This window comes from Fragaria vesca, linkage group LG4 (genome assembly GCF_000184155.1).
Source record: "Fragaria vesca subsp. vesca linkage group LG4, FraVesHawaii_1.0, whole genome shotgun sequence".
Taxonomy (NCBI): domain Eukaryota; kingdom Viridiplantae; phylum Streptophyta; class Magnoliopsida; order Rosales; family Rosaceae; genus Fragaria; species Fragaria vesca.
This window is the reverse complement of record NC_020494.1, coordinates 17,309,984-17,334,557: the sequence shown is the minus strand read 5'-3', so window position 1 is coordinate 17,334,557 and position 24,574 is coordinate 17,309,984. Positions and strand designations below refer to the sequence as shown.

General features: G+C 39.1%; 9 protein-coding genes across 9 annotated transcripts; 4 read left to right on the top strand and 5 right to left on the bottom strand.

Moving 5' to 3' along the window:
• Positions 1-1,382: 1,382 nt before the first annotated feature.
• LOC101312148 lies at positions 1,383-1,999 on the bottom strand. Its single transcript, XM_004298326.1, has 2 exons — positions 1,747-1,999; positions 1,383-1,639 (listed from the first exon to the last, which is right to left on the bottom strand). The coding sequence occupies exons 1-2, from the start codon at positions 1,997-1,999 to the stop codon at positions 1,383-1,385; spliced, it is 510 nt and encodes a 169-aa protein (XP_004298374.1).
• Positions 2,000-2,188: 189 nt separating this feature from the next.
• On the bottom strand, positions 2,189-2,719 carry LOC101311856. Its single transcript, XM_004298325.1, has one exon. It carries the CDS (start codon positions 2,717-2,719, stop codon positions 2,189-2,191), a length of 531 nt encoding a protein of 176 aa, XP_004298373.1.
• Positions 2,720-3,776: 1,057 nt separating this feature from the next.
• LOC101311567 lies at positions 3,777-4,349 on the bottom strand. The gene has a single exon (XM_004298324.1). The coding sequence runs from the start codon at positions 4,347-4,349 to the stop codon at positions 3,777-3,779; it is 573 nt and encodes a 190-aa protein (XP_004298372.1).
• A 1,311-nt stretch (positions 4,350-5,660) lies between these two features.
• Positions 5,661-7,056, top strand: LOC101311275. The gene is made up of 2 exons (XM_004298323.1): positions 5,661-6,040; positions 6,084-7,056. Exons 1-2 carry the CDS (start codon positions 5,661-5,663, stop codon positions 7,054-7,056), a joined length of 1,353 nt encoding a protein of 450 aa, XP_004298371.1.
• A 423-nt stretch (positions 7,057-7,479) lies between these two features.
• On the top strand, positions 7,480-8,803 carry LOC101310691. The gene is made up of 3 exons (XM_004297188.1): positions 7,480-8,336; positions 8,420-8,476; positions 8,732-8,803. The coding sequence occupies exons 1-3, from the start codon at positions 7,544-7,546 to the stop codon at positions 8,773-8,775; spliced, it is 894 nt and encodes a 297-aa protein (XP_004297236.1). The 5' UTR covers positions 7,480-7,543; the 3' UTR covers positions 8,776-8,803.
• Positions 8,804-9,435: 632 nt separating this feature from the next.
• On the bottom strand, positions 9,436-10,563 carry LOC101310405 (40S ribosomal protein S20-1-like). The gene is made up of 4 exons (XM_004297187.1): positions 10,498-10,563; positions 10,251-10,404; positions 10,041-10,160; positions 9,436-9,722 (listed from the first exon to the last, which is right to left on the bottom strand). The coding sequence occupies exons 2-4, from the start codon at positions 10,375-10,377 to the stop codon at positions 9,580-9,582; spliced, it is 390 nt and encodes a 129-aa protein (XP_004297235.1). The 5' UTR covers positions 10,378-10,404; positions 10,498-10,563; the 3' UTR covers positions 9,436-9,579.
• A 1,353-nt stretch (positions 10,564-11,916) lies between these two features.
• Positions 11,917-15,463, top strand: LOC101310112 (probable inactive purple acid phosphatase 1-like). Its single transcript, XM_004297186.1, has 12 exons — positions 11,917-12,102; positions 12,207-12,298; positions 12,405-12,471; positions 12,590-12,712; positions 12,815-12,907; positions 13,024-13,153; positions 13,420-13,501; positions 13,614-13,746; positions 14,014-14,219; positions 14,323-14,448; positions 14,647-14,956; positions 15,099-15,463. The coding sequence occupies exons 1-12, from the start codon at positions 11,917-11,919 to the stop codon at positions 15,402-15,404; spliced, it is 1,854 nt and encodes a 617-aa protein (XP_004297234.1). The 3' UTR covers positions 15,405-15,463.
• A 378-nt stretch (positions 15,464-15,841) lies between these two features.
• Positions 15,842-19,243, top strand: LOC101309822 (probable inactive purple acid phosphatase 1-like). The gene is made up of 12 exons (XM_004297185.1): positions 15,842-16,041; positions 16,141-16,232; positions 16,329-16,395; positions 16,503-16,625; positions 16,697-16,789; positions 16,913-17,039; positions 17,379-17,460; positions 17,535-17,667; positions 17,852-18,057; positions 18,134-18,259; positions 18,402-18,711; positions 18,814-19,243. The coding sequence occupies exons 1-12, from the start codon at positions 15,865-15,867 to the stop codon at positions 19,117-19,119; spliced, it is 1,842 nt and encodes a 613-aa protein (XP_004297233.1). The 5' UTR covers positions 15,842-15,864; the 3' UTR covers positions 19,120-19,243.
• Positions 19,244-19,405: 162 nt separating this feature from the next.
• Positions 19,406-22,548, bottom strand: LOC101309533 (magnesium transporter MRS2-5-like). Its single transcript, XM_004297184.1, has 7 exons — positions 22,436-22,548; positions 21,226-21,922; positions 20,851-20,921; positions 20,620-20,748; positions 20,095-20,445; positions 19,878-19,925; positions 19,406-19,766 (listed from the first exon to the last, which is right to left on the bottom strand). The coding sequence occupies exons 2-7, from the start codon at positions 21,713-21,715 to the stop codon at positions 19,536-19,538; spliced, it is 1,320 nt and encodes a 439-aa protein (XP_004297232.1). The 5' UTR covers positions 21,716-21,922; positions 22,436-22,548; the 3' UTR covers positions 19,406-19,535.
• Between the last annotated feature and the right edge of the window lie 2,026 nt (positions 22,549-24,574).

The window sequence follows — 24,574 nt, the reverse complement described above, 5'->3', positions numbered from 1 at the left end:
CGGGAAAGTTCATTTTTGACTCAATTTGGGTGCAAACTATGTAAAATGTCATTTTTGCCCTTTCTTTGGTGGACCCGATGCTGGCCACGTCAGCAAACAAACGGCGCCGTGACGAAAATTGGCCTCAGGCCTTTCTTTGGTAGCAAAAACAAAGTTTTGGTACCACCTTGATAGTTTTTAAAGTCTGGGTACCACTTTGACCGTGCCATAAAAGTTAGGGTACCGGTGCTCTCAAAACTTCTTTATTGAATGCTAAAACCACATAACGTTCGTGGGACCTAGTAAGATTCAAGTTCAGTCCTAAGAACGCGCTTGCACGCGCTTGACAAAAAGTTCGTGTTCTTTCTCCCTGTCCGACGGCGAGCCCTTTCGCCGTCGTCGGACGGGCCTTGTCTTGTGGGACCTAGATAAAGCCGGGCTTCTGGATTGATCTTCTTGCTTTGGGAGATTCCGGCGATGGTGGTTGAGGAGAGGAATGGGAGAATCCGTGGAGGCTGTCGAGTATGGAAGCGTTGCCATCGGGACGTTGCTGGAGTTGGATCGGCAGCGAGGCTCAGTGAGATCTGGAGAGGAAGGCTACCACAGATCCGAAGATGGACAGATGGAGAGGAGTTAGGAACGACTTGGAGCAGATTGAACTAGGTATTATCGATCTGCAATGGTTCCTTGGCGTCCGATCTGAACTCGAGCCCGGTTCATGTCGTGGCCTCTTCGAGGAGCGATATGGCTGACAGGCTTGGGAGGGTGGTGGTCCGGCGGAGAGGGTGTGGTGGCAGGAGAAGGCCGTCGGCGGCGACAGTAGGGTTCAGGCAGGGGTGGATGGCTGCACGGGATCCTCTCTTCTCTTGGTTTGCTGCTTGGGCTTGGGCCCTCTTTTTGGGCCTAGCCTGGGCTAGGTTATTTGCATTCATTTATGTTTTTGGTTTAATGTTTTATGTTTGGTTAGTTCTTTGTGGCTTTATGCTGTCAATAAGCCCTTATATTGTAGGGCATTGTGGGTTATGTCCTGGCAATTGCACGCTGAGTATCATGACTTCTCTAAGAGCAAGTCCACCCTCTGGGTCTTCGTTGAGAAGGCCTGGGTCATGGGCGAGACCTGGGTCGCCACGTGGCAGTGATTTTGAGTTGCAGTTTCCACCCACGATTTTTGTTTTTGGGTCGTCACGTGGCAGTGACTGTTTATTGAATTTTATATTAAGTATTTTGAATGTGAATAATGATTTTATATATTAATAAAATAATAATTAAATAAATAAAATGACATATTAAAATTAAAATATTTATTTCATGACTTAAATTGACTGGCCAATCCTAGAAAAAATAAAATACAATTATTTAAAAATAACACAAACATAACATAAAACAAAACAAAAAACCACAATCTAGATATCCATGTTGCCTTGCACTTCCCATAAATGCTCGATAAGATCTTCTTGAATGTTTGAGTGATCGTACTGATTCCTAATTTCATTGTACTGCTCCATGAAACCTTCAAAAGTATGAGCATCTCTACCAACTTCCTCAAAGTCTTGCCCGGTATGTCCATCCCAAACTTCTGCTATCCTGGGCCTCATATTGTTGTCCTCTTCTTCGTCAGACTCTAAATCCTCATCGCTGTCTTCAGGGCGTTCGTCCTCAACTATCATGTTGTGTAAAATAATACAAGCCAACATAATGTATCGGAGATCCTCTTTATCCACCCCCGAGCAGCTCCTCTAACAATACCGAAGCGTGCTTGTAAAATACCAAAACACCTCTCCACATCTTTCCTGTACCCCTCTTGAGCCTTGGCAAATGTAATTTCCTTGGGTCGTGTAGGGCTTGGAATAGTCTTCACGAAAGTTGCCCACCTAGGATATATTCCATCGGCGAGATAGTAACCCAATTTGTGAATTATGTTGTTCACTTGGAATTGAATCTTTGGTGCTCGACCGGCAGTAAGCTCGTCAAACAACGACGACTTTGCTAGTACGTTGAGGTCGTTGCATGCCCCGGGCATTCCAAAAAAGGCGTGTCATATCCAAGTGTCGTAAGATGCGACCACTTCAAGAATTATAGTAGGGATTTTTTTTTCTCCCACTATTCACCAGCCCAAGCAGTTGGACAATTCTTCCATTGCCAGTGCATGCAGTCGATGCTCCCAATCATCCCTGGAAAGCCTCGTCCTTCACCTTTAGCAAGAAGTCTTTTAAGATGTCAGAGTAGGAGCTCGAAGATACTCTGCTGAGTAAAGAGCAACGATTCCTCTTGTAAATCGTTGGAGACACTCGATAGAGGTGGACTTTGCCATCCGATAATACTCAGCACATTGATCTGCCGCAGCACCGTACGCAAGCATTCGCAAAGAAGACGTCATCTTCTGCTCAGGAAGTAGACCGACTTTCTTCATAGCATCTGACTTTTGGATAAAATATCGATCATAGTTGCAAAGGCCATCACGTATGCGGTTGAACACCTTGTGACTCATCCTATATCGAACTCGGAATTCCTCGTCACTAAAAATAGGACGTTCAACAAAATAGTCTTGAAGCATACCTTTGCCTCTGTCCTCCCTTTCTTGAGGTTGGTTTGGACAACGACCAGGACGAGAACCGCGGCGCAAAGGTTGGTTTTGAGCTTTATGATGAGCCACTGCTGCGATAACCGCGGCGCTTGTCGCCAAGTCATCTTCATCATCTTCTTCTTGTGACTTGCGGATCATTTTCCATAAATTATCCATTGCAGTGCAAAAAAGAGAGGAATTGTAAGATGATAGAGATATGAAAAATATTTTCTATGAAACTAGAAATTTTTTGTTGTGTGAGATGTAAATTAAATGGTGATATTTATAAAGATTTTTATTATTATTTTAAGTGGGTAGTCTAGTAACCGTTGGGAATTTTTTATAAAAAAGAAGGTTCAAACCGTTGGAAACCCAAACGGTAATATAAGTTTATGATTGGTTTTAGTTTGAAAGGATAAGTGTATAATTGCAAGCCATTCATCTCCACCTATAATTACAATCAACGGTCCAGATTAAAGGACCATTGGGTTTGAATTGAATCCCATCCAATTTGCTAGGTGACAAAAATGAAGGCTGCATGAGACAAAAAAGAAGGCTGCACGCGCGCCACAAATCCCTCCCATTCGTCCGTCACCAATACGCGCCTTCTGGGACGCGTCATGCGACATGCTGGGACTGCTTCACGTGGTGGACGTCAACCTTGCGTCATGCAGGGACCACGGGTTGGGCTGAGCTGGAGAGGGAAGGCCCGGGCCTTCGTTTTCTTTTGCCTGGGTCATGGGTCTGACCCAGGTCTTAACCCAATGAAGGCTGGGTCATCATTTTTTTCACGGGTGGACTTGAGTTTTTTTTTCTGGGTCTTCTTTTAAGCTGGCTGAAGGCCCAGGTCAGGTTTTTGACCTAAGGGTGGACATGCTCTAATGAGGCAGCCAGTTCCTTGTTTAGTCAAATGGTCGCAGTCTTCTTACGGCAGAGTGAAATCTTCGCATAATGGGAAAGCAGACATACATAGTCTTTTATGGTTCTATATGAGTTTTAGTTTTCCGTTATGTCGTCATGTTTTATGCAAAGCAAATAGAGTCGCCACTAATGTGCTCTTTGCTAATTTGTTATTGCTTGAAGGCATAGGTTGTGTAGGGTCTCCTGACGTTGTTTTTAGGTGCTCTTACATTATGGGGTTTAGGCTTTATGTCCCTCTCTTGTATTCTGCGATTTCAGTAATAGTAACGGCGTGAGGGCTGCCTTCTACCCCTTAGGTTCAAAAATATAAAAATTAAAAAAAATTAAAAACCACAAAACTGTCCGGGTTCAATATGGGATCACCAGATACTATAACCTTCAAGCCTTGTCCAGATAGATATTTGAATTGAGAACAGCAAGGACGAAGACGAGGAAGGTGAATGGGTGGCACTTCTTTTCTGAAAGGGTTCACGAGAGTTAAATCTAAATATGGCAACTCGCCCTCTACTAGATCTACCACAATCAACCAACCACCACTGTCGTGGTTGGGGCCAAAACACCTCCTAGACTTCCTACAAGGCGATGGCAACTCAATATTGCAGTAGACTTTTCTTTCGGAAATGCTGAACAGTTCTAGCTTCTCTTCGGATTCAGCAGATGAGATTAAGAGCATCGGAAGTAGCCTCTTTTTACACCAGCGCTGCTTTGCTTCATTATAATCTTTTGAAACTGCACGCCACTCCTTGCAAACTGCAGCGAAACGAACATGGTCAATGGGTTCCAACAACTTGTCCAACAACAGATAAACAAGGGCTCCGTGAAGACTTGCCCAATCTGGGCAGTCTATATGACACAGCTTCTCGTTAGACGTATTTGAACACCACATGAAGGATCCGGAGTTGAGAACCAAAGAAACCAAAAACCAAAAAGCAGATAAATTGTGTAGCCTTTTATAAACAATTGATTTTATGGCCTATGGGTGTTGATTATCCTAAATCACGATATCAAAATCCTGTAAGAATAAGGAAATATCATCCTACAAGAGCTAGGAAATCTTTTGAGTAAAAGCTAACAGTCTCTAATCCGTCTCTATAATCCAAACAATCCGTCTCTAATGCAAAAGTCAAAAGACTTGAAAATTACAATCCTTCAAGTTTTATGATTTCCGACAACTTCTACTGTGTCACCAAAGAAAATATAGAATCCTGAAACTCAAAAAGAGAGGAACTACAAGCCTTAATTCAGCTTAAAAGTTAGTGCATAGGACGGCCTTCAATGATGCTACTCAAAATAAAAGCAATAGTGAATTTAAACTGCTTCCAGTCAGATTATCTATGATTAATATTCTAAGCCAGTGTTGCTAAAAAATTTACAGAAAGCTCTAGGTTGAAAGTAATGTTGACGCTGTAATATTAATCCTTTTCTAGGTTTAAACTAAGAAGGGGCATTTTTCTTTTGAAAGTGTTACATCAATATATTGATAATAAAATTTACATTTTTTTTTTTTGGCTGAAAGATGAGTGAGAGGGAACAATGACCCCTGAACACTCTTATGCATTAAAAAAGAAAAAAGAGAAATATCAAGAGAGGGGGATTAGACCAAAACCTCTTACAACAAAATAACAACGAAACGAAACAAAACTATGAAAACCAAAATTGGGAAAGACCCATAAAGTCACTACTACAATATGAAAACATTTACATTAAGACAAGGAAATATTATATCAATGGTGAGCAGTGTGGGGGAGTAGTCGACTTTTGGACAATCCCACAATTTAATGAACTCTGTTAGCTAGCGTCTTGTTCATTTGTTCCCAACTAGTCTCTTTGATTTCTATGTTTCAAAACAAGCTCTCAATCTGTATTCATATTTTTGCAATAACGAATACTGGTGAGTTCAAATTGTTTTCAAGGAAATATTGTCAATGATACTCGAATCCATTTACATTATTAACCCTTGTGTTTTTGTCACTTTGAGTAGTACACCTTCTTCCTTATGTTTGGAGTATGTTGAATATTTTCGTCCTTATGTTTAGAGACAGATTATTTGGATTATAGAGACTGCATGTTATCTAGGTTGCTTAGCATCTCAAGATATTATTTCCTTACTCTTATAGGGATTAGGATAACCATAGCAGTTGCATTGTTTATAAAAGGCTTCATCTGCTTTTTGTAGTTTAGGTTTCTTAACTCCATTATGTGTTCAAATACGTCTAACAAGAAGCTGCGTCATATAAACTGCCCAGATTGGGCAAGTCTTCACGGATCGCTTGTTCATCTGTTGCTAGACAAGTTGTTGGAACCCATTGACCATGTTCGTTTTGCTGCAGTTTGCAAGGAGTGGCGTGCAGTTTCAAAAGATTACAATGAAGCAAAGCAGCGCTGGTGTAAAAAGAGGCTACTTCCGATGCTCTTGATCTCATCTGCTGAATCCAAAGAAAAGCTCGAACTATACAGCATTGCCGAAAAAAAAGTCTATAGCAACATCAAGTTACCATTGCCTTGTAGGAAGTCTAGGAGGTGTTGGCTCCAACCACGACAGCGGTGGTTGGTTGATCGTAGTAGATGTAGTAGAAGGTAAGTTGCCATATTTAGATATAACTCTCGTGAACCCTTTCAGAAAAGAAGTTCCCCCCATTCATCTTCCTCGTTTGCAATTCAATCATGGATACAAATATCCATCTGGAAAAGCTCAGCAGCTCACGAGCTCTAAGGTTATACTATCCGGTGATCCCACATTGAATCCGGACAGTTTCTTGGTTTTAGCAATCAATGGACATAAAAATGGACACAATGTGTATTCCATTGAGGGACTAAATAGTGATTGGGTTTATTGGAAGTTTGCATATGGTTGTACTGATGCTATAGTTTACAAAAGCCAGGTCTACTCGATTACTGCTCAGAGATGCCTTAATTTGTTAGATGTTGATAAGGCAATAACAAACAGATTCCTTCCTCAAACGTATAGTCCATCAGAAAAGTTCTATCTTGTAGAATCAATACAGGGATACATGTTGCTTGTTCAAAGAGATATGGAATCGAAGAAGAATGTGAACAATGATTTGCATCAGAAACTTTGGACCAACAGCTTCGTTGTTCACAAGATTGGGTTCAAAAAGAGAGACGTAAAGCTGGACAGAGGAAAGCTAGTCTTTGATGTTGAAGAGCCGCCGTTGTATACTGGTGATGGAGATCGTTCACAGTATTTTAAGCTATTTGAGGTAGAAAGCATTAGAGATGAAGTTTTGTTTGTAGGTGACAACTATTCGTTCTCGGTTTTGGCTTCGGACTATCCAGGGTGTCAACCCAATTCCATATACTACACAGATGATTCCATGGAAACTCCATTGCATGAAGGTTATAGTACTTATGACTGCAGCGATGGTAGAGGTCGTAGTTTCGGACGCCGTGGAAGGGGAGGATACAAAGGACCTCAGGCCGATCTACAGCTCGTAGGGGACGCTCCTTATGACATGGGGATCTTCAACCTAGCGGATAAAAGCATCACACCACTTTGTTCTTCTCTAAGTCATTCCAAGACGAATGTCCGACCACCGTTTTGGACAATCCCACCATTTAGCGGACTCTGTTAGCTTGCTTCTTGTTCATTTCTTCACAATTAGTCTCTTTGATTTCTATATTGAAAAACAGGTTTTCAATCTGTAAACATATTTTGCAATAACGGAACTCTTCTCGAATTGTTTTCAGTGCATATCTTCATAAGATTTATAACTCGAGTGTTAATTAAACTACCACTTATACTCCAAGCACCATTTGCATTATTAACCCTTGGTGTTTTTGTCACTTTGAGCAGTACCACCTTCCTTCTGTTCAGACTTCAGAGTTGAATATTTCCCTCCTTTTTCACACTAACCCTTTCGAAAAATCCATATTGCTTTATAGCTAGAACTCACAAGAACACAGGCTCTTCTTTTTATGAAGAAAAAAAATGTGGCAGCAGAAAGTAATCAATCACCTCCACAAAGAATTCCCTCAATCATGCAAAGCTACATATACCACACCCAGCTCACTCAACTAAAACCCTGGCCTTAGTTATTACTTATTAGTTAACCCTTAACAATGCCGTCTTCCTCAGAAACCTTGCTCCTCTCCACCATTCTCCTCTTGCTAACTCCTCCCATCCACACCGCCTCTTCCATCATCAACAAGACATGCCGTGACACATGCGGCACAATCCCGGTCAAGTTCCCATTCGGCACCGGATTCGGCTGCGGCCACCCGGACTTCACCAGGTACATCAAATGCACCAACCTCGACACTCTTCTATTCACCACCGGAACCGGCATCTACACCATTTCCTCCATAGACTACACCAGCAACACTATCATAGTCGCAGACCCTTTAATGTCAACATGCTCCTCCATGCAAAACTCCGGTAGCTTCAGCTTGGACAAGGCCAGTCCTTTTACCATAAGAGAGGAGAACATCTTTGTGCTTCTCGGCTGCTCCACCACCTCTCCTGTTTTCGATTCTAGTCAAGATTTATGTGACACTGGCTCGGGTTCTCGGGTTTGTAGAGGGTTGTACTCCTGCAAAGGGGTGTCTGGCATAGGGTTGCAACAGAATGCGCCGATATCTACTTGTTGTGTTTATGATGACGATTCTGGTTATGGTTTGGATCTTCCCAAGCTGCAATGCTCGTCTTACACATCGGTTTATGAGTTTGGAGACGAAGGGGATCCGATGAAATGGAAATTTGGGATTTCATTGCAGTATAATGATTCTTATTATACTAAGCCATGCAAGGATTGTGAGGCGAGTGGAGGGCTGTGTGGCTTTGGTGGTTTGGATCAGTCTTTTGCTTGTATTTGCCGGAGTGGGATGAACACCACCACAAATTGCTTTGGTCAAGGTTAGTGAATAGTAAAGGTTGCAGTACTGATGTTTTTGTATCAATTATTTTGTCTTTGATTTATGGTTCTGATATGATTATAGGGTATGCTTGGAGTGGGTCATTGGAGCTCAAAGTTCAAATTAAAACCATTATTGGAGGTACTCATACTCTGCCAACTTTGGCAATGCTTTCTTGACTTTCTTGACTTGATGTACATTTCTTACAAAAGTCTATTTTTGTGGCCAAATATATGTTCTCTTTTACACTATGATCTATTACGTACAATTGCTTCTTCGTTCTTGTTGTTTAGTTCATACGCTTTTATAAAATGCATCCTCTCATGAACCTTCTCTGATGGGATTAGCTATAGTACTTGTATAAAATTTCTCAACTTTATATATCTATGTTTGTAGGAATTTTGCTCTCATGGGTCTTGCTGTTTGTAAAGAGAAGATAGGCAGCAATTGCAAAAGAAATTCAGGTATTGTGAGCTAGCTGTTGGAAAGCATAATAATTAGTTATCAAATTTCTGTGGAAGGCAGCTGTACTATGTCCAATCTCATTTCATATGCAAGTGCAATCTATTTATTAATCTCACTTCCTTCCTATGTGGCACCGATTATGGCAATCATGCTCCCCCTAATTACACATAGTGATAAAAGAATTCGATCAACATGTTCTTTCTGGAAAGAGTACGTATTAGTTGTGAACTGTGTTCTAAAATATCACCAATAACCCAAATTCATCTTTTCTAAAATGTTCATTTTATATTCTGATGTGTAACGATTGTGATATGTAGCTGCAGTAACGATGGGTAGCAAATGGCCTCAATTATCGACTCAAATCAAACAGTTTCACCATACTTTGTTTATGAAGCCGTACAATACGAAAAGGAATCTCGATTCCTTGATTGCAATTTTGATAAAAGCCTCATAATTCAACTACGTACATAGCAGGACATTGGCTTCTTAATATAACTTTTTATTCTTTATCATTTGCTAATGAACTTAAGACAACCCGTCGACCACAGTTATATTCAGTTTTCATACACAGTTATATGTTTACTTCACTGCTTGTAATGGTTTTGGGAGAAAATGTAGGTTGAAGAAACACCACTCACACTAAAATGTTGCCATGCCAATAGTATTAACCATGTAAACTCAGTACCAAAAATGATAAGGCCTACTCTGCAGAGAGACTAAAGCGCCTTATAAACATGAATCAACAAAAATAACTCACACTCAAATGATCAAACATTCGATTAAATGTCACCAATGGTAACTTCAACCTCCACGCCTGGTTCCATGTCAATTGCAGTAATCGTCTTGACCGTCCCTGGAGTGGTGAAGAGGTCCATCACTCTTTTGTGAATACGCATCTCAAACCTATCCCAGGTGTTGGTACCTATAATCCCCAAAACAATAGTGCCTCGTTAAAACTAGGACATATTTCACATTACAATATATATATATATATATATATATGCTCTGAACACAAAATTACCTCAATTAAACCCACGTACAAATTATCTTATGTAAAAAGGATGAGCAATAAGTAACAAAACAAAACTTCAGTTCCCTCTGTACCGACTTAAACCCCGAATGGGTTTGAACTAAAGACAAATTTAGATGTTCAAGACTGTTCATAATACCAAATCTGCGCAGATCAATCTCATTTTAACGAAAAGCAAAATATAAACATATAATCATAATGAAAATATACCTTCTCCACAAGGGGCCTTCCTTGTAGTGATGCGAAGAGTCTTAGTAGGCATGCGCACTGGACCCTTAGTCCTGATGGGATCAGGATGTTCCTTGGCTCTCTTTATGAGATCACTGCAAACTAATATTACAGACGAAAATCAAAATGAAGCACACAAAAGCAAAACCAAAATAATAAGCAAAACCCTAACATATGGATGTGATAGACAACCTTTCTCAACGTTCTTCACTTTGGTGGAGGAGAGTGTGATCCTAATCCTACGAACCGGTTCTTGCTGTTGCCCCTCCAAACCCAGCTTTGCAGGTTTCACAGGTACCTGGTATGCCGCCGTAGCCATGTTTGCTTGCTAATTCTTCTTTTAGAACTGCAAAGAGTAACAGTATCAACCCCAAATTTGTTAGTAAGATTTGCTAATTCCTCTCATAAACCTAAAAGCGCAGAGAGAAGAACAACTTACCCAGCCGCTAGAAACCGGCTTGACTTCGTTTGCAAGAATAAACTAGGGTTTTGACGACTTTGCAATACCTAATTTCCAGTTCTAGAGTTCGTTTATATAGGGTGTTCGATCTTATTGAATAATTGTGTTTCGAGCCCAATAAATCTCTCTCAGAGCTCCGTGGGCCTTTCATCTACTTGGAGCCCATCTATTTTTGACTGACCAGTACGTCACCATTACAAATAGGGGCATAAAATATTTGATACTTCGTTTGTTGATATTTCTACAATTAGCAAATGTTAAATTAACTCTCAAACAAGCAGAATCTGTATCTAATGATGTTTCAATTTTCAACCAAAGAATTGATATTCTGTTTGATTCTTTCACAATTGGTGTACATTTGATTATTTTTGAAATGAGAAAACTTTCAATGTAATACTCACTTATGGTAACAGATATTTTTCAATATTCAAAAGTTTCAAACCAATACACGACGTTAGTCTGATAGTTCGCGTACTCAGAGCATCGATGCCAACACAAACGAATTGTCTTACATTACTTATACTTTTTTGTTAAAGCCAATAAATATCAATGATTTTCATGATGAGAATGCATGATACATGATTGCTATGTAGTGTTCACATGGTCACCTAGTAATCAAGAAAATCATAGTCAATCACCGTTGGATGTAAATCCAATAGTTGAAAACAAAACAACTTAACTTTACAATAATATTTCTCACCTTGGATTTACATTCAATAGTAATTGACCATGATTGATCATTAGGTGATCATGTGAACACCATTGGTCATCCATATACATTGAAGTAAAACCTAAAAACCTAGTACGTTACTCCAACTGTCCATATTACCAAAAAAAACCGTGATAATTCACTGCCAAAACTTGGAACAAAATCAACAAGTACTTGGATTCTTTATTTTTTTTATTTATTTTGGTCAATTGAACAGATACTCGGATTCCATTCATTGTTTGCACTTTGCAGATGGCGGGCTTATCATTAGAAAAGAGAAAGGAAAGGGTCCCAAGCAGCTCAAATTATCACAAACGTGCTCTTCTCGGTATCTCCCATTCCGGCAGTAAACTCCGGGATCTTTTCCTTTTCAAAAAGATATAGCTAGCTCTGTGTAAACGCCAGGCTTGGAATCTTCCTCTAAATATTCCCTAGTCCATCTTTACTTTCAGTCAGTCCATAAAAACAGCCCACAAACTAATATACAAGTCTCTCTCTTTAACTTGGTTTCTTTAGCTTCATGCTTCAGTTGCTTCCCCACAGGTCAAGCACCACCAACTCTATCTTCTACAGTTTGTAATACCCACTTAGCCACTTGGTGTTTTAGTTTCTCTATTGGAGTTTTGTCAATCAAAGCAACTGGGTTTTGGATTTTTCATATAAATTTCAATTCTTGGTTCTTATTTGACATGATTGGCAGGTTGAGAAAGATGAAAGTTTTCATCTTGTTTGCAATCACATTGGTGCTTGCATCAGTTCAAGAGGTGAGGTCCGATGGAGATCAGCCCTTGTCGAAAATCGCAATTCACCGGGCAGTTTCTGCTCTTCATGACAAAGCTTATGTCAAAGTCTCCTCTGAGGTTCTTGGACTGAAGGTGATGCACACATGGGAATGTGGTTCATTGATTTTAGTTGAAGATAGAGGTTGAATATTTTGTACAGGAATTTGTAGTGCTGATGCAGTTTTTGCTAATTTTAGGGGGAGACTTCAGTTTGGGTGAATCTGCAGTTCAGTTCTCCTCGCCCTTCAAATGATGATTGGATTGGAGTATTTTCTCCTGCAAATTTCAGGTCAGCTATTGAAAGCACTAGCATTTTTCGGTTGCAAATGGTTTTGTTTTTTATTTTGTTTTGATAAGTAGTAAAGTAATTATTAAGGACTTGATTGGATTTGCAGTGCTTCAACCTGTCCTGCAGAAAATTCTTGGATGACTGCTCCACTTTTATGTACTGCACCAATTAAGGTTAGAAAGTGCTGCTTTTCCATGGCTTTTCTGTGTGTTATGCTGTGAAGAGGATCCAGAGTCAAAGAAGTGCATATTAAATATGTTTTGCAATCTTTTTTTCTTTTGCTTTGTGCAGTACCAGTATGCGAATTACTCTAGTCCAAAGTACCAAGATACAGGGATAGGCTCATTGAAGTTACAGTTGATTAATCAGAGATCAGACTTCTCATTTGCACTATTCTCCGGTGGATTATCAAACGTATGATGGGCAGATAGCTGAATCAGTACTATGTCTTCTTGCACTAACCAAATTTTAAAGATTGAATTTTTGTGATGTATCTGGTTTGTTTCTTATCTGCAGCCAAAGCTGGTGGCAGTCTCCAGTAGAGTAACATTCGCCAATCCAAAAGCTCCAGTTTATCCACGCTTAGCACAAGGCAAAATGTGGAATGAGGTAACTACTCATTCTTTTTTGGCATACTGAATTTCTTTCAATTGAACAGCTTATTGTCCAAAAAATTGTGACCTGCTGTTTCTCATGAATCGATATCTGTTTTACTTGGCATCTAGATGACTGTAACATGGACAAGTGGATATTCTCTGGGGGAAGCAGCACCTTTTGTTGAATGGGGTCAAAAAGGAGGAGAGCTTGTGAGATCCCCAGCCGGGACTTTAACCTTCGATCGCAACACTATGTGTGGTGTGTGAATATTTTCTTCACATGTGAAACTTCTTTTGCACAAAATTGAAGGAAAAATAAGCACCAACCATTCTCTAAGTGCACGATCTAATCATTATTTTCTTTACTGATTATGAAGTAGTGACATATAGAGGTGAAATTGGTTGCCAGTATTTCATTCATGTATTGTCTTCTTCTACTGATAAGGCTTTCTTAATGTCCTTGCATATATATATTGATTTTCTAGTACAAGATTGACATTAACCATGTGCATACTACATACACAGGTGCACCAGCAAGAACAGTGGGATGGCGAGATCCTGGATATATACACACTGCTTTTCTAAAGGAATTGTGGCCCAATACAGTGTATGCTAAATTTTGATAAAATTAAAAAGAAAGCTCTCACTGTCTTAACTAGGTTTAATTGGATTATCACCAAGTCCTATGTTGAAAATTCATGATCTTGATAATTATGTAGGTATATCTACAAGCTAGGACACAAATTGTCTGATGGTTCATATGTTTTCAGTCAAGAATACCAGTTCAGAGCCTCTCCTTATCCTGGTCAAAATTCCCCTCAAAGTGTTGTTATATTTGGTGACATGGGAAAGGTTTAGACTCTCTTCACTGTATCAATAAGATATTGCTATAATATTTAAATTTATGATATTTCGGTACTTGGAACTATTTCACTGATATGTGAAGTAGTCTTCACAATTCTCAAGTCTTGTGCGGATGAAGAGTCTTATTTTGTTTTGATTCCAGTGAACTAACTTCCGAAATTCCAAGCTTTGCTGCTTCCGAATTATTTACTTAAACCAGGTCTACAAACTTCCATGTAGTTTCTCAAGTACTTTGTTTAATGTTACACCATGCAGGATGAAGAGGATGGTTCCAATGAATACAACAATTTCCAGAAAGGCTCCCTCAATACTACCAAGCAGCTTATTCGAGACCTGAAGAACATCGATATTGTCTTCCATATTGGAGATTTATGTTATGCAAATGGTTACCTTTCACAATGGGACCAATTTACTGCACAGGTTGAGCCAATAGCATCTTCTGTTCCATACATGGTTGCAAGGTTTGTCAATTTTACAGCAGTTGCACACCAAGTTTAAAACTGTTTTCTTCTCAAGTCTCAAAATAGTCTTCTTTACTGATTTGTTATTTACTTATTCTTCCAGTGGAAATCACGAGCGTGACTGGCCTAATTCCGGTTCCTTTTATGGAACCACAGATTCAGGTGGGGAATGCGGTGTCTTAGCCCAGACCATGTTTTATGTACCTGCTGAGAACAGGGAAAAATTCTGGTATGGAACAATTTACAACCTGTCATATCTCACCTCCTTCTGAGGTTAAAATCACATTCTAAGTAGAGTCGTTACTTAAGAGGATTTGGCAAGTGATACCTATTACTTTTATGATAATGTTGCTTACAGTCCTGCTTCATGAATCCAGTATTCTGAACCATATACATTGTCTTGAAATTTCTTAGTTTCTTTTTCCAGGTATTCAACTGACTATGGCATGTTCCGGTTCTGCATAGCCGACACAGAACATGATTGGAGAGAAGGAACAGAGCAGTACAAGTTCATTGAAAACTGCTTCGCAACAGTCGATAGACAAAAGCAACCATGGCTGATATTTCTTGCACATCGCGTACTGGGTTACTCTTCTGCGAGCTTTTATGTAGCTGAAGGATCATTTGAGGAGCCAATGGGAAGGGAGAGCCTTCAGAAACTATGGCAGAAGTACAAGGTTGACATTGCTGTATATGGCCATGTGCACAATTATGAAAGGACATGTCCCATTTACGAGGTACTAGCACAACTTCCATGCATTGCTTCTTACATTACTCATGTTTGAAAACTTAGTGCTTCCTGATCAATTGAGTTTGCACCAAATACTTGGTCATGTTGTCTTCAACTTAAATTTGATCCACGTCTATTTCCTTCTGCAGAATATCTGCACCAGCAAAGAGAAGCAGAATTACGCAGGTAACCTGAACGGGACAATCCACGTGGTTGCTGGGGGAGGAGGAGCAAGCCTTGCAACCTTTGCTCCGATCAATACGACATGGAGTATCTTCAAGGACCATGACTATGGATTTGTCAAAATGACTGCATTTGATCACTCAAACCTGTTGTTTGAGTACAAGAAAAGCAGCGATGGAAAGGTCTACGACTCTTTCAAAATATCCAAGAATTACAGAGACATCTTGGCCTGCAGTGTTGATAGTTGCCCAAGTACATCACTAGCATCTTGAATTCAGAAAATCTGAATATGAACAATTAGTGACTGATGATCGATGTAACTTTGTTATCAAAATTCAACACAAAAGCATTTACAAAGAAGTACAGAAGTATAGATTCCTTTTAACATTTTCCGTTGGAAACCACAAAACGACATCGTTTATGGTCGATCAGATCACCTGGGAACAAAGCCCAATTCATTTCATGCGGGCTAGAAGAAATGAGGTAGGGCTAGGCGGTCCAGGTGACGTGGGCCTTATCGGGTCACGGGGCTCACCATTTTAAAAGAAAAAAGAAAAAGAAAAAGAAAATGAAAAATAATTCTCCGGCCTAGCAGAGACGTGGTAGGGCTAGGCGGTCGACGTGGCGCGCGCCTTGGCGGACTGTGGGGCCCATCGTTTAAACAAAAAAAACAAAAAACAAAACAAACAAAAAATCTGGAACTGGTTTAGTTCGATTGTTGATCGAATTCAGATGCTGAAACAAATGAAAGTGATGAGGTTGTTAATAGTGTTGGGTCTTATGATGATTCAAGAGGCAACTTCACATGGAGAGCACCCTCTTTCCAGAATTGCGATTCATGAAGCAACTTTTGCTCTTCATGATGACCTTGCTTATATCAAAACCTCTCCTACAGTTCTAGGATTAAGGGTAAAAGCCTCACACTCCTCACTCATATTGCTTGGACTAATATATGCCCTTTGATTTTGATCTTAGGAGAAGTTTAATGGGTTTCTTTCAATATCATAGGGGGAAGACACTGAATGGGTGACTTTGGAATTTGGTTCTGAAGACCCAGCAACTGAGGATTGGATTGGAGTATTTTCTCCTGCTAATTTTAGGTAAAGTAATGTTCTTTTCTTGGCCTTTTCGCTTAATTTGGTTTCAGATGAAATTTTGGACCTTTTGGTGTGATTTTATTATGGTCTGGTTTTCAGTGCTTCTACCTGTCCTGAAGAAAATCCAAGAGTTTATCCTCCATTTTTGTGTTCTGCACCTATTAAGGTTTGTGGCACTACTTTGCAGTTACCTTGTTTTTTGTTCATTGCTTCTTTAGCTTCTTAAGTGCAAAAGTAGCTAAAGAAGTGACATGAATCTGTTTCATTTTCCAGTTTCAGTATGCAAATTACTCCAGTCCCGAGTACAAGGACACCGGAAAAGGCTACTTGAAGCTTCAGCTGATTAACCAGAGATCAGACTTCTCTTTCGCGCTGTTTTCTGGTGGTTTGCTGAATGTATGCTAAAACTTGGCTTGCAGTTTTGGTGCAGTTAAACTTTTTGTAATTCCTTCTTTTCTGTGTGGTAGCCGAAGGTCATAGCAGTGTCAAATATTGTCGCTTTTTCTAATCCAAATGCTCCAGTTTATCCGCGAATAGCACAAGGGAAAGAATGGAATGAAGTAAGTTCAATCTCCAAATTGTTGTTGACCTTTTCTTTTAATTCAGACAAGATTTTATGAGTATCAAACATGTATGCAAGGCAATTATTCAAGGTAATAATATGGATTTGTACTTAAATTCAGATGACTGTAACATGGACCAGTGGATATGGGATTGATGAGGCAGAGCCTTTTGTTGAATGGGGTCCAAGAGGAGAACATTTGCGTTCCCCAGCCGTGACACAAACTTTTGATCGTCATAGCATGTGTGGTCTGTAACTTTCTTGAAACCTTTTTCTTTGAAGAAAATGATGCAGACAAAATATAATATAGTTGATCATAGATATCTAGGGAAGATTGAGAAAGAATGTTAAATAGTAAATAGCAATATCAGCATGTCTAACTGCTAAAGGGATTTAGTATCTTGCAATGGTAAATGCAGTGGCTTGTCTATTGTCTTTGGTGCCAAACATGTCTGAATATTCCTAACACTGTAAGAGCTTATAAAATCTCAAAGGTTAATATGTATATGGTTAGCTCCTGTTATATTCCTAACACTGTAAGAGCTTATAAAATCTCAAAGGTCTATGTTGTTGATGTACATTTGCAGGTGCACCTGCAAGAACAGTGGGATGGCGTGACCCTGGATTCATACACACAAGTTTTCTGAAGGAGTTGTGGCCAAATAGAGTGTAGGTTGAAGTTCTGTATATGATTCTCTTGAAGAGTTTGATTGATAATTACTAATTACTTGAGTTTTATGCAGGTATACATACAAGATGGGGCATAAATTGTCTAACGGTACATACATATGGAGTCAAGAGTATCAATTTAAAGCATCTCCTTATCCTGGTCAAAATTCTTTACAACGTGTAGTCATTTTTGGTGACATGGGAAAGGTTTGAACTACCTTTGGGACATCTACGTGCTGTAGTAATCAGATTCTTATCCTCCTTTGAATAACTATTCAACCCCTTTTGTGTTCTAAATAATTGCTACTTCGTTCATTGCAAATGTGGATTCCTATTGTTATTAACTTTCATGTAGTTTCTGATTTGTCCCATTTACAATTTTACCATGCAGGATGAAGCTGATGGTTCCAATGAATATAACAATTTCCAGAGAGGAGCTCTCAACACTACTAAGCAGCTTATTCAGGACCTGAAAAACATAGATATTGTCTTCCATATTGGAGATATATCTTATGCAAATGGTTACCTTTCACAGTGGGACCAATTTACTGCACAAGTTGAGCCAATAGCATCAACTGTTCCTTACATGATTGCAAGGTATGTCATTATTTGATACTTGTATGATTTTGGCAAGAGTTCTTCCCTCTAAATTTGGATTTTATTTTGCTTTCAGTGGCAACCATGAACGCGACTGGCCAGGATCCGGTTCTTTCTATGGGAACAATGATTCAGGAGGAGAATGTGGAGTGTTGGCTGAAAATATGTTCTATGTTCCCACCATGAACAATGCTAAGTTCTGGTATGGGAGTCTATTTAAATTATGATAACAACCCCTAAGTTGCTAATGACCAAGACTATGTATGCTCTTTTAGTATGGGATTCAGTATATCTATTCATGAATTTTGTTTTTCTACTATGATCTGATAATGCTATTGATCCAGGTACTCCACCGACTATGGCATGTTTCACTTCTGCATAGCGGACACAGAACACGATTGGAGAGAGGGAACAGAGCAGTACAAGTTCATTGAGCACTGTTTAGCATCAGTCGATAGGCAGAAGCAACCATGGCTCATTTTTCTTGCACATCGAGTTCTTGGATATTCTTCTTGTATCTCTTATGCAGAAGAAGGATCATTTAGTGAACCAATGGGGAGGGAGAGCCTTCAGAAGCTATGGCAAAAGTACAAGGTTGACATTGCCATATATGGCCATGTACATAACTATGAAAGAACATGTCCCATATACCAGGTATATCTTTTTCTCAATGTGCAATCACCATTTACAACCTTCATATCCATTCTAGATTTTAGTTGGTTTTATTCATGGAAGTGTTATATCTTTGTGGAACAGAATATATGCACAAATGAAGAGAAGCACTATTATAAGGGTAGCTTGAATGGAACAATACATGTGGTTGCTGGTGGTGCAGGAGCAAGCCTATCAACTTTTACATCCCTTCAAACCAAATGGAGTATTTTCAAAGACCATGACCATGGATTCGTCAAGCTCACAGCATTTGATCATTCGAATTTGTTGTTTGAGTACAAGAAGAGCAGGGATGGACAGGTTTATGACTCTTTCAGAATCACCAGAGATTACAGAGACATCTTGGCCTGCACAGTGGATAGTTGTCCAAGCACGACACTAGCATCGTGAACTGGATTTAGAAGTAAATACTTGTAATTATGAATACTGTAACAGTGATTTTCCAATGTACATTGAAGGTTATGTTCAGCAATAATACTACAAGAATAATATCTGGATTGTTGCATATTTCGATACCCTATGATCCCTTATGTTCTGTTAACAATAATTAATATTAGATTGAACTGTAACAAAATAACAATGTGATTCCAACATCTTCACGTTGTATTTAGAGGTTTTAACCAAGTCTTCAGGTGTATTGGTTTCTGATTTTGCTGGGACAAGAAAATCTGGTTATTGAGACCGAAGAAATGAAGATATCTTTCTAACTACTGAACTCTATGACTACTGGTTTGCTCTGTATCAAATGCCAAAACCAATTTCACTGTGAAGAATCAGTCTTCAATTCAGTGAAGAAGTTTGCTCTGTTACAATGGAAATATCCTTTTGTGCCTACAATAAATCAGGAAAGCAAAGTACAAGAACCCACAGACAATACCACAAATAATCAAAACCCAACTGAATGAAGATGGATCTTGAAAAACAGAGGCTGCAAAATTCATTCCGAATACTGCTGTAACAGATGCAAACATTGTAGCCACAAAGGTAGCTGCTGTAAGAAGCAACTCAAATTTTATCAGATGGTTCTGAACATTGCCCTGTGCATGAACAAAAGTGTAATTATAATGAATTTAGTGAACACATAATAGTAATTCAAAGAAATAGACAATCTAGGGTATAGAAAACTAGAGGTTGTTAATCACTCTTACCAGTTTGATGTTAATAAAATCTTCAGTATCGTCAATGTATTCTTTTAGCTGCATCACCAGTACAAGTAAAATGAGACATGCGACATATAAGGTGATATATAGGCATTTGCAAACAAACAGACGCCAATTCATGTTTTGAACATTAGATTTTCTAAAAACCTGAAAAACTATGACTTTAAACAGAAAATAGATATCATGGAACATCAAAATGTCATACCGAAAGCAATTTGCTGAGAGTATGGTCAATGACAACAAAGTATGCTTCAAGCAGCATTTCCAGCTGATCAATGTTTTCTTCACTGTCAGATGAATTAATTAAGCTTCCAGTTCTGCTTGAATTCACAGTACCGCTAAAAGCCCTTTGCAAATTCTGTGATCCATTGATTGACTCTACTGGTGAAACAGGAGCAGATTTTGAAACCACTTTTTCATCACCTGAGGAGTTAGTTTGAGAACCAAGGTCACTTAAGGTCAAGGGAAAACACTCCGATCTTTGTTTCTTCTCAGTCAGGTACATCTCAGCCATGTCGCCGTCGTCATCCATGAGTTGTTCTATTTCATCACGGACCTAGAATAATGAAAAGCAAATATATTGAGGACATGCGAAGTATACAGATATTATAAACCAGATGCTTTATTGACCCCCAAGTCTTCAGTCACCAACCCAGCCATCTGAGTTTAAAAACTTGAAAACACATACAAATAAATGATGGGAACATAAAGCTAAGTATTCATGTTTTACCTTCTGCACTCGTTGTGTCAAGGCAAGGAGGTGACCTTTGAGTCTACGCACACGCTCTAGATTCAGAGTGTTAATGGATGTTGCTAGTTCATCCAGCACCGGGTATATCTCCAGTTCGAGTTCTCTTACCTGTCATAATGATGCATATGCCAGGTTAGTCAGGACTTTATTAATTTGGTATAATCTACACAAGTGCAGCGTATTCCAAATGCAAATGGAGATATGCAGTACCTGAGCATCTAGAGATATGCAAGTTAGTTCCAAAGCCAGCTCCAGTGCTCTAAATTCGAAGGGCAAGTCATCTAATCATATAGACTCGTTGTCAGAAATGCATATTAACATTTGGTTTACTTTGATCACCAAAAGAATATAATTAACATTTGGTTTACTTTGACTCAAAGAATTAATTAACATATCTAAATAATTTTTTCCAAGAGAAACGAGTTGTAACTAAATTTTGGAGGAAACGTCTTTTACTGTTGGATAACATATTTTGTAGGAGTGGCAAAAGAAAAGAAAAGAAATTATCGTTGATATGCTTAAGAAAAGTATGATAAGTTAAGGTAGTAAAAGCCATCAGGTAACTTGAAGAATTAGTTTCCTCACCAGAATGATCTTTGTTTGCCTGAAGGCGTTTGCATAATTCAGAATTGTACTGAAGAACACATCGATCCAGGGAATTCATAAGGATAACCTCTTCAGCTGTGATTATACACCTTATCTGTTCAAGACTAACAACAATAGCTTTCTCCCTTCCTAAAATTGAAGAAGGGTAAATGAACAAAGGGTCCAAAAGTCGGATATCTCTGGCAGGCAAAGAACAGTGTCTCATAATAGTAGCCTTGTCAAGCTCCAAAATCTTTGACTCCCCCATTGTATCAATCTTTATCCACGAACGATTTACATGACCTCTCTTTTTCAGTCCCTCAATACCACCTGGCCGACCACGAATCCCATCACCTCTCTTCTTCAGTCCCTGGACACCACCAGCCCAACCACGAATTCCATTTGCATTAAACCGAACGCTTCCGGTATTATTAGATGAGGTGGACTCTGGATGGTAAAATTGAATTAAAGGACTTTGTGGTCTATCCATTGGATTTATCCACCTCCTGTCAATGCTAATCCAGAATCTGGAACAAAAAGACTTCCATCTCGGTGTATACTAAACAACACGATACTGCAAAACCGAGCAAACCACACCCGTGTTTGAGAAATCTACTTATTGGTGCTCGCATGTGATAAAACTGCAACCGCTATATCGATGTCCATCCATGTTCTCACCACATGTTTATAGCCGAATCTGAAAGATAATAAAATGTACTTAGAAAATGAGGAACACTTTCAATTTGGCTGTCCCTAAAAATATAACTACATCACTGAAAGATAAGAAAAGTGAACTAAAACTTTGAAACATCTCAGTCTCAAGATAAGACTACACAGCTCAGTTGAGTTCATTAACTACATGTCATCACTCATTGAGTCTATTCAATTCGTATCTTGAAAATAACAGGGACTACAGATCAACCTAACACAGATTACCTGCTTGAACTGCCAATGTAAATTTACCTTATGAAACTGACAGCGGTAGATTAGAACTATAAATTTCATTAGCCTAAGTGAAACACGAAAATTCCATTCGTTTCCAATCCACAACTATAAATCAATAAAGATTACTTCTTTAGAACACCCAGAAATTAAAGGAACGATCTTTTTACACAAAAAAGGGCATTGATTTAATCCAGGTTATCAGGGCCACGCCAATTTCCACAAAAGAATCTCACAACACAAGAAACAAAAAACAAAACAAAATCACCTCGGGAAAAGAGCTTCAAGAAACGGTGGAGAGCTGAAAGGTGAGAGAAAGCAGACGGTGTTGACTGTAGAGCGCGGTCTTTGTGACTTTGTTTCAGTACGCTTCCGGTTAAACTGAAGACGAATCTCCGGGTCGGAAGAAAATAACCAATTTTTTTTAATTGCATTTATTAATACCGGCCAATGACTTTTTCTATAACTAGCCACCAAGATTAACGTAGTACTTACTGGTACTACGGTACTAGCCACTACAATTTGATCTACCACATCGTATCCTTGGAATGTCTTGTAAGTTCGAATAGGGCTGGCTCGGCCCCACACCGGCACCAATTTTACAAAGATCGGGCCCGGACCGGTCAATCTTCCATCGAGTCCATTTTTGTCAAGAATTCTTAGGACCGGTAAGAGTCCGAACCGGCAAGAACCGGGACGGTCCCGCCGGGCCTTCAGTCTTGTTGGGCTGGGATTGTGGGCCGTAGAAATCGGACAAAATAATGTCGAAAATATGGGAAAGAAAGAGTTCGAACCTCTCACCTCCCACATGAGCTCTAAGGCAAGAACCAGTACCAATGACTAAAATTCTGGCTTTCGAGGAAATTTAGAAGGTTCAAAAAATAGATATTTCGACTGAAATATCGGAAAGTATCGATATTTCGAAAAGAAAGATAAAAGGATTGTGAAAATATATAGATATGTTATATATAAAAATGTCTTACATATTACTCAATGGCCAACATAGCAGGATTGTATAAGGTGTTTGGATGACAATGGGACAACCAAGGTTCGATTCACGTGAGAGGCCAAAATATCATGGTTTAACCAAAATATCGCAATATTATTGTGGTATGTAAGATTAATATCGTTAAGTGAAAAAAATGAAATTATTGCCGAGTAGCATTACGATATTTAACTCCTTGATCAGTACTAGACCAACTCGAGCTTCTAATTATTATGGTACACAACTTTTATATATTCAGTCGTATTATACGGAAGAAATAATAACCAAAAGTTCAATCGAGAGGATTCGAACCTCTCACACTACTCACATAGAATCCAATGCGAGTAGCATTACGCCAACTCGCTATTTTTGTTATTTCAGTACAAAACTACAATATTCGCGTCTTAGTTCAAAGATTAAAACTTAGCCAATGCCCAGATCTCGTTTCCTTCTTCTCTCACTCAAGTCTGTTTTGCTTCGATCGATCGACTTCCATCCTCCTTTCACGTTTCCAGTTCATCTTTTTCTTCTCATCTTTTGTTCTTTCTCTTCCCTAATTGGCCAATACCCATCAAATCAACAAAAAAATCTTCATCATATTATCATCAAATTTTCCTCATCAATAGAATTAATGGCAACCCAAAATAAAGGAATATTGTGGATCCTTGTCCACTAGCTATCCAAATCAAAAACCAAACACTCATAAATTAGAACATGAACTAGAGTAAGATAAAAACTAATCTAATTTTTAGAATCAAATTTTGAAATGAGCCCATAATCTTATCTGAATAGTTGAACAATATTCTTGGCTCTAACATAAAGGGTGTCACCAGGATAATAGAAGTTATTTGGTTTTGTATGATACTAGAAGTTGTCCTGTGAAGGAGATCGAAATAGAGAGTTTGATGTTACTCAATTGAGAGAGAGAGAGAGAGAGAGAGAGAGAGAGAGAGAGAGAGAGAGAGAGAGAGAGAGAGAGAACGAAGAGTAGAGTAGNGAGAGAGACGAGAGTAGTAGTAGTAGTAGTAGTAGTAGTAGTAGTAGTAGTAGTACGTACGGTACGGTACGTACGTTACGTTACGGTACGTACGTAGTACGTACGTACGTACGTAGTACGTACGTACGTACGTACGTACGTACGTACGTACGTACGTACGTACGTACGGTACGTACGTACGTACGTACGTACGTACGTACGTACGTACGTACGTACGTACGTACGTACGTACGTACGTACGTACGTACGTACGTACGTACGTACGTACGTACGTACGTACGTACGTACGTACGTACGTACGTACGTACGTTACGTACGTACGTACGTACGTACGTACGTTACGTACGTAGTACGTAGTACGTAGTAGAGTAGAGTAGAGTAGTANAGTAGTAGATAGTANAGANAGTAGANANAGATANAGANNA

Bases quoted from the DNA above. Each gene is read 5' to 3' on its own strand.
- LOC101312148 (XM_004298326.1), bottom strand. From the start codon at position 1,999: ATGCCCGGGGCATGCAACGACCTCAACGTACTAGCAAAGTCGTCGTTG. The intron at 1,640-1,746 runs GTATTTTACAAG...ACAACATGATAG, and splicing joins AGATGTGGAGAGGTGTTTTG to TTGAGGACGAACGCCCTGAA.
- LOC101311856 (XM_004298325.1), bottom strand. From the start codon at position 2,719: ATGGATAATTTATGGAAAATGATCCGCAAGTCACAAGAAGAAGATGAT.
- LOC101311567 (XM_004298324.1), bottom strand. From the start codon at position 4,349: ATGTGGTGTTCAAATACGTCTAACGAGAAGCTGTGTCATATAGACTGC.
- LOC101311275 (XM_004298323.1), top strand. From the start codon at position 5,661: ATGTGTTCAAATACGTCTAACAAGAAGCTGCGTCATATAAACTGCCCA. The intron at 6,041-6,083 runs GTAAGTTGCCAT...GAACCCTTTCAG, and splicing joins CGTAGTAGATGTAGTAGAAG to AAAAGAAGTTCCCCCCATTC.
- LOC101310691 (XM_004297188.1), top strand. From the start codon at position 7,544: ATGCCGTCTTCCTCAGAAACCTTGCTCCTCTCCACCATTCTCCTCTTG. The intron at 8,337-8,419 runs GTTAGTGAATAG...ATATGATTATAG, and splicing joins CACAAATTGCTTTGGTCAAG to GGTATGCTTGGAGTGGGTCA. The intron at 8,477-8,731 runs GTACTCATACTC...CTATGTTTGTAG, and splicing joins AATTAAAACCATTATTGGAG to GAATTTTGCTCTCATGGGTC.
- LOC101310405 (XM_004297187.1), bottom strand. From the start codon at position 10,377: ATGGCTACGGCGGCATACCAGGTACCTGTGAAACCTGCAAAGCTGGGT. The intron at 10,161-10,250 runs GTTGTCTATCAC...CTGTAATATTAG, and splicing joins AGTGAAGAACGTTGAGAAAG to TTTGCAGTGATCTCATAAAG. The intron at 9,723-10,040 runs GTATATTTTCAT...TGGGGATTATAG, and splicing joins GAAGGCCCCTTGTGGAGAAG to GTACCAACACCTGGGATAGG.
- LOC101310112 (XM_004297186.1), top strand. From the start codon at position 11,917: ATGATTGGCAGGTTGAGAAAGATGAAAGTTTTCATCTTGTTTGCAATC. The intron at 13,502-13,613 runs GTATGCTAAATT...ATAATTATGTAG, and splicing joins GAATTGTGGCCCAATACAGT to GTATATCTACAAGCTAGGAC. The intron at 14,957-15,098 runs GTACTAGCACAA...TTCCTTCTGCAG, and splicing joins GGACATGTCCCATTTACGAG to AATATCTGCACCAGCAAAGA.
- LOC101309822 (XM_004297185.1), top strand. From the start codon at position 15,865: ATGCTGAAACAAATGAAAGTGATGAGGTTGTTAATAGTGTTGGGTCTT. The intron at 16,233-16,328 runs GTAAAGTAATGT...TCTGGTTTTCAG, and splicing joins TTTTCTCCTGCTAATTTTAG to TGCTTCTACCTGTCCTGAAG. The intron at 16,626-16,696 runs GTATGCTAAAAC...TCTGTGTGGTAG, and splicing joins TTTCTGGTGGTTTGCTGAAT to CCGAAGGTCATAGCAGTGTC.
- LOC101309533 (XM_004297184.1), bottom strand. From the start codon at position 21,715: ATGGATAGACCACAAAGTCCTTTAATTCAATTTTACCATCCAGAGTCC. The intron at 20,749-20,850 runs GTACTGCATATC...TCATTATGACAG, and splicing joins GCATATCTCTAGATGCTCAG to GTAAGAGAACTCGAACTGGA. The intron at 19,926-20,094 runs GTATGACATTTT...CTGGTGATGCAG, and splicing joins CTCTCAGCAAATTGCTTTCG to CTAAAAGAATACATTGACGA.